The sequence below is a fragment of the Aspergillus niger genome (assembly GCF_000002855.4).
Source record: "Aspergillus niger supercontig An16".
In the NCBI taxonomy this organism is placed as follows: domain Eukaryota; kingdom Fungi; phylum Ascomycota; class Eurotiomycetes; order Eurotiales; family Aspergillaceae; genus Aspergillus; species Aspergillus niger.
Genome location: NT_166531.1, coordinates 1,658,235 through 1,671,344, shown reverse-complemented (window position 1 = coordinate 1,671,344; position 13,110 = coordinate 1,658,235). Strand labels below are relative to the sequence as shown.

Genomic DNA, 13,110 nt, shown 5'->3' with positions numbered 1-13,110 from the left:
GGAGTAGAGACCTGGGCAGTGAGGACTGTAAGGAGGAAAAATGGGGAAGGGGAAATAGGAAAAAGGTCGGGTATGTTGGTATGTGACTTATAAGAGAGGGGGGGGGTTGTCATGCACATAAGAAGTGAAGAACAAGAGAGACTAATTACTCATAGTTAAGAGGGAAAGAAAAGATTGGGTCAACTCTTGGGACTGACGGGCAGAAGGAGGAGAAAAAGAGGAGAGGTCAGTATATGCTGGGTAGCGGTAACATACGAACGAACCACTTGCTGGCAGCCATGGGAAGGGCCCATGTCGAGCCGGTGTTTCCCACCGGGACAACCGGTCAAAGCAGTGCGGTGTCGAGCAGAACGGGGCGGGTGGTTGTTGGCAGGGCCCTGCGGGCGGTTGCTGCGACGAAAATGAACTGAGTAAGCCAGCCAACCAGCAGTATCCGCAGATCCGAGAAAAGGAACAAATGAAAAATGGGATGGCCAGGTGGCCCGGAGAAACAAGCGGTTACCGCTTTGCTCACCCCGTCACTTCTTCCAGAGCAACGTTGGATAATTCTCTACCATCATAATTTCATGGAAAGGGTTTAAAGTGAATAGGAACTAATAATAATAAATTTATGGACTAAAAATTATGTAGTAGTAGATCGGTGGGAAAAAATAGAGACCAGAAGTGATGGAATACATCACCCGGCAACGACTTTCTTTGGGGTGGAGTGGGTGTCCCGTGAGCGCACTAGGGCGGCTTCGGAGGTTGGTGAGGTCTCGGCAAACTAGGATTAGTGGCAGTCCTGAGAATCCTCCCAACCCCGACGACAAAGCTCTCCTTCCATCCATCCACAATCCTTTCTCCTCTTCCTCCCTCCCCCCAATTACATCTCTCCTTCAGAGAAACCACTCTCCCACTCCTCTGAACCCCCATCACAATGTTCAGAAACGCTTTGCGGCAGTCTAGCCGCACCGTCGCGGCTGCCTCTGCCACTGGCAGGATCGCTTCGGTGAGTCCTATCCCTGTCCAGGTCGACCATGCCTTCGCCATCTGGCCGATTCCATCCAAGAAGTCATCTCAATGATGCTTGCTATCGCCTCTCTACACATCGCAATGCTTGCTGCTTCGCTTTGACGCGTTTTGATTGCGTGGTCGTGATGTTGACAAATTTTGCGTACGACTACAGGCTCGCGCGGCTGTTCCCGGCCCCCTCTCTGGCGCCTCCAAGCAGATCCGTTCCTACGCTGCTGAGGCCAAGGCTGCTCCCACTGAGGTCTCTTCCATCCTTGAGCAGAGAATCCGTGGTGTTCAGGAGGAGGCTGGTCTTGCCGAGACTGGACGTGTCCTTTCCGTCGGGTACGTGACGAATTCTCCCTCGGTTGAAAATTTTGGCCGCCGCTTCAATTCCATCGATATCATCGAAATATTCGAAAATCCGGCCATTATTTGACGCTCTCCATCGAAATCAATTGAAACTAATATCAAAAACAGTGACGGTATCGCTCGTGTCCATGGCATGACCAACGTCCAGGCTGAGGAGCTGGTCGAGTAGGTGGCCCCGTTTTTTTATATGCCTTGTTTATGTTCCAATCAATTGACAAATCATCAGGTTCGCCTCCGGCGTCAAGGGTATGTGCATGAACCTCGAAGCCGGCCAGGTCGGTGTCGTGCTTTTCGGTTCCGACCGTCTCGTCAAGGAGGGTGAGACTGTCAAGCGTACCGGAGAGATTGTATGTTTTTTTTTTTTCCACGCCCAGATATCAGCATTTTTTACTTACAGACCCATCTAGGTCGATGTCCCCGTTGGTCCTGAGATGCTCGGCCGTGTCGTCGACGCTCTCGGTAACCCCATCGATGGCAAGGGTCCCATTCCCACCAAGGTCAAGAGCCGTGCTCAGCTCAAGGCCCCTGGTATCCTGCCCCGTCGCTCCGTCAACCAGCCCGTCCAGACTGGTCTGAAGTGTGTCGACTCCATGGTCCCCATCGGCCGTGGTCAGCGTGAGTTGATCATTGGTGACCGTCAGACCGGTAAGACCGCTGTCGCCCTTGATGCCATGCTGAACCAGAAGCGCTGGAACAACACCTCCGACGAGAGCAAGAAGCTTTACTGCATCTACGTTGCCGTCGGTCAGAAGCGTTCCACCGTCGCTCAGCTCGTCAAGACCCTCGAGGAGAACGACGCCATGAAGTACTCCATTGTCGTTGCTGCTACTGCTTCCGAGGCTGCTCCTCTGCAGTACCTTGCTCCCTTCACTGGCTGTGCCATGGGTGAGTGGTTCCGTGACAACGGCCGCCACGCCGTCATCATCTACGATGACCTTTCCAAGCAGGCCGTCGCCTACCGTCAGATGTCCCTGCTGCTCCGTCGTCCCCCTGGTCGTGAGGCCTACCCCGGTGACGTTTTCTACCTCCACTCTCGTCTCCTTGAGCGTGCCGCCAAGATGAACGAGAAGCACGGTGGTGGTTCCCTCACTGCCCTCCCCGTCATTGAGACCCAGGGTGGTGATGTCTCCGCCTACATTCCCACCAACGTCATCTCCATCACTGACGGTCAGATCTTCTTGGAGTCTGAGCTGTTCTACAAGGGTATCCGTCCCGCCATTAACGTCGGTCTGTCCGTCTCCCGTGTCGGTTCCGCTGCCCAGGTCAAGGCCATGAAGCAGGTCGCCGGTTCCCTGAAGCTGTTCTTGGCTCAGTACCGTGAGGTTGCTGCCTTCGCCCAGTTCGGTTCCGATCTCGATGCCTCCACCAAGCAGACCCTCAACCGTGGTGAGCGTCTCACCGAGCTCCTCAAGCAGAAGCAGTACTCCCCCATGGCTGTTTCCGACATGGTTCCCCTGATCTTCGCTGGTGTCAACGGTTTCCTTGACAGCATCCCCGTCGCCAAGATCCTCCAGTGGGAGTCTGACTTCCTTGCTCACCTCAAGAGCAACCACCCCGAGATCCAGGAGACCATCGAGAAGGAGGGCCAGGTCTCCAAGGAGCTCGAGGCTCAGCTCAAGGAGATCATCCCCACCTTCAACAAGTCCTTCAACGCATAGGTGAGCAACACAATGCTCTTGGGCGAGTAGCCCGCCATGTACCGATTCAATCCTGACTCTATGTGTATAGACAAGATAGCTTGTACAATTTGAACCCACTGTTTTATTTTTTTTCTGTTAAACCAGAGCTTCGGGTCGGTCGAGATATTGGATGAGGTGTAGTTTGCAACTCTGCGATGATATTTTACTGCCAGATCTATGTAGCTTATGGGACGACGGAGAGCAGGGTAAAACGGTGGTGCGGAGAAAGGCAAAAAAGATACGATTAATATCCTGTACGTTTAGATCATTTCGCGCGACAAGGGAACGGAATTGGACGGATTAACTGGTTTGGCGTGTAATACCCTCCAGCTGGTCTCGACTTATGAAACCTTTGTCTACATATATGCAGCCTGAATATGATTTCCTTTGTTTGATTAACTCGGTACTCGGAATGGTGTCTATGCTGTAGAGAGTAGTAGTATTAGTAGTAACGAAGTAAAACAATCCAACCCGGATCTCTGGCGGTCATAGCGGCCAGTCTGGGGTAACTCGACCCAGCATGAACCCATGGCATTAGATGGGGGTCAAGTAGGATATATATAGAAGCCATTGGGGTCCGTCTCAATGCCGCGTGGCGCCTCCTTCCCCAGTCCTAATGGTAGGAATATAAGTAGCACTGATGGTACGTGCATCCGGGTTAGGAACTGCACCTACTATTCTTATACATTCGTGTGAATGTCATATAGCTACTAATCTGATGTCAGAAGCATGCTATCTGGGGACCCATGGGACAATCGCAGCGAATTTGCGGGGAATAGACAGGATGAAGCTGTGCTGCTCGCCATCTGGAGCCGATGGGATGGGCCGAATGCGGGCATGCGTTTATCGATAAGCGAGCAGCCTTTTCCGTCCCAAAATTTCTTTTAATGCCCCTCCGCCGTAGCCCACCTTGAAGTAGAGAGAGTATTCCCCGTATTCCCTCCCACTCCAATTGCTTCGATACATTCTTCCCTCCCATTCGCAAAGATGGCTACCACTTCTGACTCGGTTCCGGCCTCTTGCAAGGTCATGCTCTCCAAGCATGTCGCCAACGGCTTGCTTGCGGAGGTCCAGCAGGGCGTCCATACCCTGGAGAAACCGCCCCATCTGGTGGGATTCCTCGCCAACAACGACCCTGCGGCGTTGATGTATGCCCAGATGACGGAGAAGACGTGTCAGGAAAAGTGAGCATTCTCCCAATCTTCACTCCCAGTTGCGTCCATCGTGCCCCCTGTGGTTACTGTGCCTGGGAACCCCTCGGTGCATATGACTCAACCCTGCGATGTCGGAGCTTTCCTGGCACACAGGCAGTATTGTGGGATTTCACTTCGTAGCTAACGTAGTCTTTTTATCCATTGCACAGTGGCTTCCGCTACTCCCTCCGTGAAGTTGCCCGCGATGATCTCGAGCAGGCTATCCTCGCTGCCAATGCCGATTCCGATGTCAACGGCATCATCGTATACTACCCCATTTTCAACAACCGCCAGGACCAGTACCTGCAGCAGATTGTCGACATAAATAAGGATGTAGAGGGTCTGAGCCACCGTTACATTTTCAACATGTACCAGAACATTCGTTTCCTTGATCCCGAGACCAAGAGACAGAAGTGCATCCTCCCCTGCACCCCGCTCGCTGTCATTAAGATCCTCGAATACCTCAACATCTACAACACGATATTGCCGTACGGTAACCGCCTCTTCGGACACACTATCTGTGTTGTGAACCGCTCCGAGGTGGTTGGTCGCCCTCTCGCTGCTCTGCTGGCCAACGACGGTGCCTGCGTCTACAGTGTCGATATCACCGGTGTTCAGAAGTTCACTCGCGGTGAGGGTCTGAAGAAGGGCAGACACGAGGTCGTCGACCTCGAGGGTAAGACCTTGAAGGATGTGGCACCTCTGTGTGATGTTGTCATCTCCGGTGTTCCCGGAGAGAAGTACAAGTTCGATACCAGCCTCCTCAGAGAGGGTGCTGTGTGTGTCAACTTCTCCAGCGAGAAGGTACGTTTCTTAGCAATTTACCATCGTACCTTATCTCAAGGGCTAACACAAAGTGTGAACAGAACTTCGGACCCGAGGTGAAGGAGAAGGCCTCCATTTTCGTGCCTTCCATTGGAAAGGTGACCATTGTTGTCCTGCTCCGCAACTTGCTGGTAAGTGATCCTTTATATCTTCGCCGAAGGGACTTCAGTTACTAATTATTTTCTGCAGAGACTCATCCAGAACAGCCGTGTGGATGACGTGAAGCCCGCTGAAGCCACCGAGCGTCCGGGAACCCTGGAAGCCGCTAACTAACCTACTACACTACGACCATTATTCTCTAAAACGTGCCACGGGAGACGAGTTAAGAAGAGCCAGTCATAGATTCCGTTTTACTTCCACTTCTTCTATTGTATCTTTTCCACTGAAGCCATATATCATGCGACTCAATCATTCTTGTATAAAAAAAAGACAAAAAGCTATGCCCCATTTTGGTTAAAATTCGCCGTATTTGTCTCGTTTCTTGAGCCTTTCCAAGCATGAGAAACGAAAAGAATATACATACATGTATTATGCCGAATATATTGCTCCTACGTTCAAACCACTACTGAATCCTCTGAACGACAAGACACTTTCATATCTGGAAAGAAAAGACTAATGCAACCAAGGACAAGAAACTCCTATTTCCTTTCCAACTCTCTAGATTACCCGCAACCAACACCCCATGTACATTTCACTTCCTCCTCTTGACATCCTTGCTTTCCTCCTCAACACCCACTAAACTGGCAACACCGCCGGTCTTCTTCTGCGTTTCCTTGGCTGCCAACCCCAGAACCTCGATCTCACCAGCCAGCCAGGCCCTCAACGGCTCGGGATGAAATGTCCCATCCGCAGCAAACCACTTAGTGAACGAGGTCTCAATCTCCTTCTCCTGCAGCATCTTGCCCTGCGCCGACTTATACTGGACCTGCAGCTTGTACAACGGGGAGTGCTTCTGCACGGACGACCGAATGATAATCTAGCATATCATATTAGCACGCAACCAAATTAACCCGCCTTTCGGCGATAGAAAAAGCGTACCGTTTCACCCGACTTTCGCTTCCCATGGAATACCTCACCCGCCTCGACAGCCCAAACCCAGTACGTGAGGAGCGAGTTCAAGGTAAAGTACGACAAAACGGCTGCGATGATCCATGGCGAATGTGTCGCCTCCCAGTTGAGTTTGCGTTCAGCATAGAAGCTGAAGCCGGCAATTGCGACGGCAGCATAGCCCAAGAATAGGTGGACATTGGTCTTGGTGTGGTCTTGGGCGAATGTGTAGGGTTGGGGGAGGGAGCCAAGGTAGGGAGCTAGGGCGTCATCGGTTGTTGATTTTATGTCTGTTCAATGAAGTAATTAGTGAGTTTTGTTGACCAATACATAGATCTATGAGTGTAGCAAGTATTGCGTCGCAGTAATATCTTGGATGTATGTAGTAATAGTGATGTTTATCGCGCGAACTAACCATTGACCGAGTAAACGGGCACTTTCTGGACTTCTGCGGACGCCATCTGGATTTTTTGTTTAAGGTCCGAATAAGACAAAATAGGTTAATAGCCTCCCCAGCTTCCTAATGTAAAGTAATTCAGTTAAAGGTGGAAGAATACTTCGTGGAGCTTCGATCTAAGCCGGGGAAGAGTTGCGGCGAGCTGTCCCTTTCGCAAGCTAAAGCGGCGGCAATGGTATGCGCCAAGGCAAGTCAATCAAGTCAGTCAGCCCGCCGCGCCCCATCCAACTTCCGTGGGGAGCTCCGTGTGTCTTTCTCTGCCTCCGAACCACAACTCGAGGGATTAGACCACATCTATTCTTGTTCAATTCTGCTCACAATGGCTCTGCAAGGCGTTGAGCAGACGATCCTTCGGGATCCGGCTCTATTGTGAGTTTATTGCTCCAGACTGGGCGTGATTTGATGTGAAATGCTGATGTGATCGACTCGCACCTCTAGCTACTGGATTGTGTTCCCTATCACTGTTGTTATGGTATGCGAGCCCTCCTCTACTCTATAAGAGACAGGGATATATGCTAATCGTATATTCCACAGATTCTGACAGGTATCCTCCGTCACTATGCCACCGTCCTGATGAACAACCCCCCGAAGCCGGCTTCGACGCTGGCCGAATCCCGCGAACGTCTCGGACTCATTCGCGGCGTCAACCTCCGGAACAACGCCTCCGTGCTCTCGAAGGAGTCCTTCGAGATGCGGAAGAACTACCTCGTTTCTGCCTACCAGAGCGGCGCTTTCCTCAAGGACCCTGCTAGTCGCGGCCAGCCGCCTGCAAATCCAATGACCGATCCTGCTGGCATGGAGGCCATGATGGGCATGATGAAGGGGAATATGATGATGATGATCCCACAGACGCTGATTATGAGCTGGATTAATGCGTTCTTTTCGGGTTTCGTGATTTGTAGGTCTTATCTGATATGTTTTTGGAAAGGGAGTGAGCTGACAAGAGTGCTAGTGAAATTGCCCTTCCCGCTTACCATTCGGTTCAAGTCAATGCTGCAGTCTGGTGTTATGACCCGGGATTTGGATGTTAGATGGGTGTCCAGTCTTTCGTGGTATTTCTTGAACTTGTTTGGACTGCAGTCGGTCTTTGGGTTTATTTTGGGCAGTGATAATGGTTAGTTCACTGTGTTTGCCTCATTATCGTTTCTATTATCTTTGTTTGAGTGTGCTGACAGTTTGCTTTAGCGGCCAACCACATGGCTTCGCAGATGGCGTCGATGAACCCTGCCGCTGGGATTAACCCGTTCCAGCCGGGCCAGGATCCCGATAAGTTGTACCAGAGCGAGGCTGAGAACCTGGAGGTCATTGAGCACTTTTGCATTCTGGACGGCGTTGAGGAGAGAGTGCTGGCTCATTACGCGGGTAGGAAAAGCTATTAGGCTACGATGGTCTGGCTTCTGGGTGCCTTTGGACTCTACTTGCTGAATATATTAGATGAAGTGCAGATGTATCAATATGACATACTAGTAATATAAGTGCAGACCGTGAGTACTAAGACGGGTGTGTCCTCATTAGAGCCTCTGCCAAGAGACCTTATCCAGCATCCATCAATCATAACAGAATCATCATCAGCATGAAGAACATCATAATGAAATATATAGCCATCGCAGCCCAATTGAACCCAATGAACCTAGGTATAATTGACCACCCCATTCAGAATCCACAATTCCCCATTCGAAACCTTCTCAGCAATACTATCCACCTCCACATTCCCTGGTTGAATCTACCACAAACAGTCAGTCAGCGTATCCCTAAATCACCCACCGCCCGGAAAGGACCCAGAAGAACATACATAAATCTTCCCCCCCTCCCCCCTATTCCACCTCACCTTCTCTCCAGCAAGGGTAACCCCCTCATCGCCCTCCCCCCAAGGACTCCCGACAACAACATGCGCCTTGACAAACCTCTCCAGATTCTTCGTTGCCCGATCCTGCCCCTCATCGCCCTCATACGCCCCGGCCTGCCCAAACCGCTCATAGTCCTCGGGATTCTCCCACGGCTTGCGCGGCAGGTTCTGGATCGCGCTGTTCCGCGGCGCCAGGACTGTTACGTTGCTTGAGGGATCATTGAAGCGGGACTCCACCGAGTCGAATTGCCGGGTTAGGGAGGCGTAGATGTTAATGAGGCGGTTCTTGGGCAGGACGTCGGAGATTATGGGGTTCTCGTGGGAGGAGGATTGACTGCCCATTTTGTTGGTGGAGGGTTGCTGGGATAGCCACTCTTTTAGGTCGGCGAGGTAATTGTTGGTGGTGTCTTGGAGGTGGAGGTCGTGACGGAGGTGTGGTGCGGAGACGAAGGGACGGGGAAGACGCTTTCGGAGAGGGAAGCTGTTGGCTGTGGTTAAGGTGGTGAGGATGATTATGATTAAGGTGAGGGAGGATGCTATGAGGAAGAAGGGTTTCTTGGTCATTTTGATATTGGGGGTTTTATATAGATTAGGTTAGTAGATAGAGGATATGGTATTGTGGTGGAGGTGATCGGCCTGTCAGCCGGACTGGGGGATGACGCAACGCCAACTGCCAGTAAGTTAACTACTTTGTAATAACTGGAGAGTGACATGGTCAATGTAGCAGCACGTGACCCATATCGATAAGGGCAATCAATGGGCGGGCCACAAACGGCGTCATGTTCCGGTCGCGGAGAAGATAGAGAGAGGCACTTGACTAGTTGCTTTCCCCCCCTCCATTTGCCCCTCATCTGCGATTTCCGACGTCTCACTTGTCACAAGATGTCGGCGCTGCAGACATTCCTGCTGGTCGTGGACCATGATAAGCAGGAGGCCAAGCAGATCGCGGAACGAATTGCTCAAGGTACGTTATGTGATGTTCCCATGCACCCCCGCCGCTGCCGCAGCAGATCGTTAGATGATGGACTGGGACTAACTACTATTGCTGGAACAAAAAAGATGTGGAGACCAAGAAGACCACGCTCATTGAAGTCGTGCAGTCGCTAGGAGAGTACATCAATGACGAGGACTCGATTCTGCGCGGCAAGGCCGTTTCCTATCTCACGGCCGTGATCCGGGCGCTCCCTCCGAAGTTCCTGTCGAGACAACAGATTCAGGTTCTGACAACTTTTTTCTGTGAACGGATTGAGGATGGAGGGGCTGTCCCCGGGTTGGAGACTTTGCAGAAGCTGGATCGGTTCAATAAGGCGTTGGCTGAAGAAGTTGCGCAAGCGTGAGTGCATCTGATATTGATAAGGTCATGCGTCGACCTCGGACGGGATTTAGCTGACTTGTGCAGGATCTTCGAGCGCTTCGAGGAGCTACAGTCTCGCTCGCAGTCTCAGAGGTTCCAGGTTTACCAATTGCTGAACGAATTGATGATCAATCATCGTGCCGGTGCGTTTCCATCCATACTTCCTTCGACGTGGTTTTGCGGGAATTGACTAGTGCAGCCCTCCATGATATGGGTGACGAGTCCCTGGTTGGCATAGTGAACCTGATGACGGGTGAGAAGGACCCGCGCAACCTGATGCTGGTCTTCTCGATCCTCAAGGTGGTGATGGTGGAGTGGGATGTGTCCAACCATGCTGAAGTATGTATTACATGTGGTCTGGATATAGTCTTCTGATAACTGACATGTGAAGGCTCTGTTCGACTCCGTCTACAACTACTTCCCCATCACCTTCAGACCCCCGCCGAATGATCCATACGGTATTACTGCTCAGGATCTGAAAGACCGCTTGCAAGACTGTATCTCGGCGAACAGCCTGTTTGCTCCGCATGCTGTTCCTTCTCTGTTGGATAAGCTTGACTCGACGTCGCCCAATGTCAAGGTACGTGCTGACAAGGCCACAACCCTTATACATTCTAACGATCCTCCAGAAAGATGCGCTTAATGCCCTTATTGCTTGCGTCAAGCTGTACGATCCAAACACGGTGTCCAAGTATTCGATCACCATTTGGGAAACTCTGAAATTCGAGATCCTCAACGCCCAGGAGGAATTCCTTTCTGAGCTCTCTCTTCAAGTCTTGAGCAGTATTGCGCAGCGGTTGTCGGAGGGCGTCACGCAGATCTCCGACCAGCTGCCTCTTGCACAGTTCTTGCGCCCGATTACCAAGGAGTGCAGCGAGCAATTGCAGGAGCCTCAGCAAAAACAAGCGAAGCCTGCTCAGCAAATCCTCAGCTCTACTTCCGCAGCATCTGCAGCGTCGTTCACGCTCATCGTGCAAACTGTCGTCGCACCACTCTTGACGATCTACCAAGAAGCCGATGGAATCGCCAAGCAGAGAGCTCTGCTGGATACGTTGACCGTCCTCTTCGATTCTGCTATCCAGGTATTTGGCGCATGGACATCGCGGGACTCGGAGCCTAGCCTCAGCAACCCCTTGCTCGAGTTCAAGGATCAGTTCTCGGACATCTTCGGCCAGGCGCTCATGGGCGTTATCAAGGAGGAAGTCTTGTTCCGCATCTCCGCCCTGAAGGGATTTCTGCGCTTGTCCACCCTGCGCAACTACTTCCAAGATAACGAAGTTGGACTCTTCGTCCAGTACCTTGACGAAATCCTCCTAAAGGAGGAATCAGTCGGCCGTGACGACCTGAAGAAGGAAGCAATTGCTGCCCTGACAGAAATTTCGAAGTACAAGCCGCGTCTGATCTTGGACATTACTTTCCCTGCTTTTGTAGCCACACTTCCTGACTCCGATGATGGGTCGAACCCCGAGTATATCACCACCCTCGAGACTCTCGCACAGATCAGTGTTGAGAGAGACATCTTCGACACCCTGGTCCGGCGTCTGCTCAGCAAGCTGAGCATACTTTTGCAGAAGGATGATCCAGGATCTGTGGACTACCCCAGGGCCATCCTCTTGACTATCCTTTATGTCATGAACCAAAGGAAACTCGACGAAACCCCTAACCTGGACCTCTACTACGACAAAATCGTCGTGAGCCTGTGCCGTAGCGCAGCAACAGCAGCTCTAGGCAAAGCCCCGAACAACATCCTAACCGACGCCACAGTCCTTGATGTCCTCGGAAGACTATGCAATGTCATCATTAGGTCCCTCCCACAGAGCAAGCACGACGAAGTCGTATCTAATATCTACACCCTCTTCGCCTCAGCGGACGGCTTCCAACAGGTGCCCTTCACTCCCTCGCCAACTGACAGCCACCGCCGCACCATGATCCTCTCGACCTACCTCCTCGCCAGCCTCCCCCGAGACACGAAGAACCTACCCCCCTGCACACCCCCCGTGATGTCCGATCTCCTCACAGACATCGCAACCCGCTGCACGACCGAGACCGAGACCGCCACCCAACTGGCCTTCCTCCGCCATCTGGCCCTCTACATTAACAAGCATCTCAGTAAGGAAGACCTCGACCTCGCAACAACCCTCTTCGACTCCCTCCTCCCACAAACCACCCAAGACCCCCACCTCACCACCTCCACCATCAAAACCCTCTTCTGGATCTCCAAAGCCCTCATCCTGCGCCTCTCCCCCAAGACGACCCAAATCCTCACCACCCTCCTCAACCTCCTCTCCTCCTCCTCCGAAGCCACCAGCACAACCGCAGCCCGCGGCTTCGCCATCCTCCTCAAAGACGACGAAGTCCTCTCCCCAACCAACCACGCCAACGTCCGCCTCCTCTCCAAACAACGCGTCTTCACCACTTTAACCCCTCTCATCTCCGCCCGCATCCGCGAAGTCAACGTCGCCGGAACCGCATCCACCACACACATTAAACCCGCCCACCTAACCGCCCTCTCCGGCATTCTCTCCACCATTCCTCCCACCCTCGTCATGCCCGAACTCCCCACCCTCCTCCCTCTCCTCCTTCAAAGTCTGGACCTCCAATCCGCCGACTCCCAGCCCGTCCGCGCCGCCACCCTCGAAACCCTCGCAGTGATCATCCGCGACAACGGCGTCAGTGTGATCGAAGAGTGCGGGCACGTGCAGAGCCTCGTCACTCGACTCCTGAAGACGGCCGAGCACGCGCCGACTACTGGAGCTATTAACGGACCCAGACTGCGCGTCGACGCCCTCAAGTGTCTGTTCTTGCTTGCGCAGACGCCGGATTCGGGTGCTGCGGATGCTCCGAAGGTAGCTAAGGCGGGCAAGCTGTCGCCGCTTTTGCCGGTGAAGAACCAGGTGTTGAGGGCGTTGAGAATGGTGCTGGATGATCCCAAACGGGATGTTAGGAAGGCCGCGGTTGATGCTAGGGGGGCTTGGCTTAGGGGCGTGGATGATGCCGCGGAGGATGATTGATTTGTTTCTTTCTTTTCTCTTCTATCTATTTCTGTATCTTTTTTGTTAGATGGAGGGGGGTATATTTTGTTCGCTGGTTTTTGTTGCCCTTTTTGGTTGCAATCTTGCTACGTGATACGTGCTGCATGCTGCATGCTGCATGCTACAGGCTGCTTCTGCTGCTCAACATAACATACGTCTTAGGGTTTGGTGGTGGCATTAAAGGCAGAGTATTAGATGATGATGCTTTGGGAATGTATAGATGATTGGATACAGTGCATACCACTCAGGTCGAATTGACATTCTTGAAGATAATTGCATGTCTAGATCCTAGCAAGCGGGTGGGTCTCTTGACCT

The 13,110-nt window shown here is 52.3% G+C and overlaps 6 protein-coding genes across 6 annotated transcripts; 4 read left to right on the top strand and 2 right to left on the bottom strand.

Annotated features, from left to right (window-relative positions):
- Positions 1-916: 916 nt before the first annotated feature.
- An16g07410 (uncharacterized protein) lies at positions 917-3,020 on the top strand (the record flags this gene model as incomplete). The annotated part of the gene is made up of 5 exons (XM_001398004.3): positions 917-988; positions 1,166-1,335; positions 1,471-1,527; positions 1,589-1,709; positions 1,770-3,020. The coding sequence occupies 5 exons, from the start codon at positions 917-919 to the stop codon at positions 3,018-3,020; spliced, it is 1,671 nt and encodes a 556-aa protein (XP_001398041.1).
- A 1,008-nt stretch (positions 3,021-4,028) lies between these two features.
- An16g07400 (uncharacterized protein) lies at positions 4,029-5,332 on the top strand (the record flags this gene model as incomplete). The annotated part of the gene is made up of 4 exons (XM_001398003.3): positions 4,029-4,225; positions 4,405-5,038; positions 5,101-5,190; positions 5,249-5,332. The coding sequence occupies 4 exons, from the start codon at positions 4,029-4,031 to the stop codon at positions 5,330-5,332; spliced, it is 1,005 nt and encodes a 334-aa protein (XP_001398040.1).
- Positions 5,333-5,750: 418 nt separating this feature from the next.
- An16g07390 (uncharacterized protein) lies at positions 5,751-6,567 on the bottom strand (the record flags this gene model as incomplete). Its single annotated transcript, XM_001398002.1, has 3 exons — positions 5,751-6,035; positions 6,098-6,396; positions 6,522-6,567. The coding sequence occupies 3 exons, from the start codon at positions 6,565-6,567 to the stop codon at positions 5,751-5,753; spliced, it is 630 nt and encodes a 209-aa protein (XP_001398039.1).
- A 315-nt stretch (positions 6,568-6,882) lies between these two features.
- On the top strand, positions 6,883-8,038 carry An16g07380 (uncharacterized protein; the record flags this gene model as incomplete). Its single annotated transcript, XM_059745276.1, has 6 exons — positions 6,883-6,932; positions 7,002-7,035; positions 7,098-7,461; positions 7,492-7,677; positions 7,749-7,925; positions 7,998-8,038. 6 exons carry the CDS (start codon positions 6,883-6,885, stop codon positions 8,036-8,038), a joined length of 852 nt encoding a protein of 283 aa, XP_059606786.1.
- A 155-nt stretch (positions 8,039-8,193) lies between these two features.
- On the bottom strand, positions 8,194-8,751 carry An16g07370 (uncharacterized protein; the record flags this gene model as incomplete). The annotated part of the gene is made up of 2 exons (XM_059745275.1): positions 8,194-8,286; positions 8,392-8,751. The coding sequence occupies 2 exons, from the start codon at positions 8,749-8,751 to the stop codon at positions 8,194-8,196; spliced, it is 453 nt and encodes a 150-aa protein (XP_059606785.1).
- Positions 8,752-9,291: 540 nt separating this feature from the next.
- On the top strand, positions 9,292-12,774 carry An16g07360 (uncharacterized protein; the record flags this gene model as incomplete). Its single annotated transcript, XM_001397999.1, has 6 exons — positions 9,292-9,373; positions 9,469-9,742; positions 9,809-9,906; positions 9,963-10,102; positions 10,155-10,343; positions 10,393-12,774. 6 exons carry the CDS (start codon positions 9,292-9,294, stop codon positions 12,772-12,774), a joined length of 3,165 nt encoding a protein of 1,054 aa, XP_001398036.1.
- Positions 12,775-13,110: the final 336 nt, after the last annotated feature.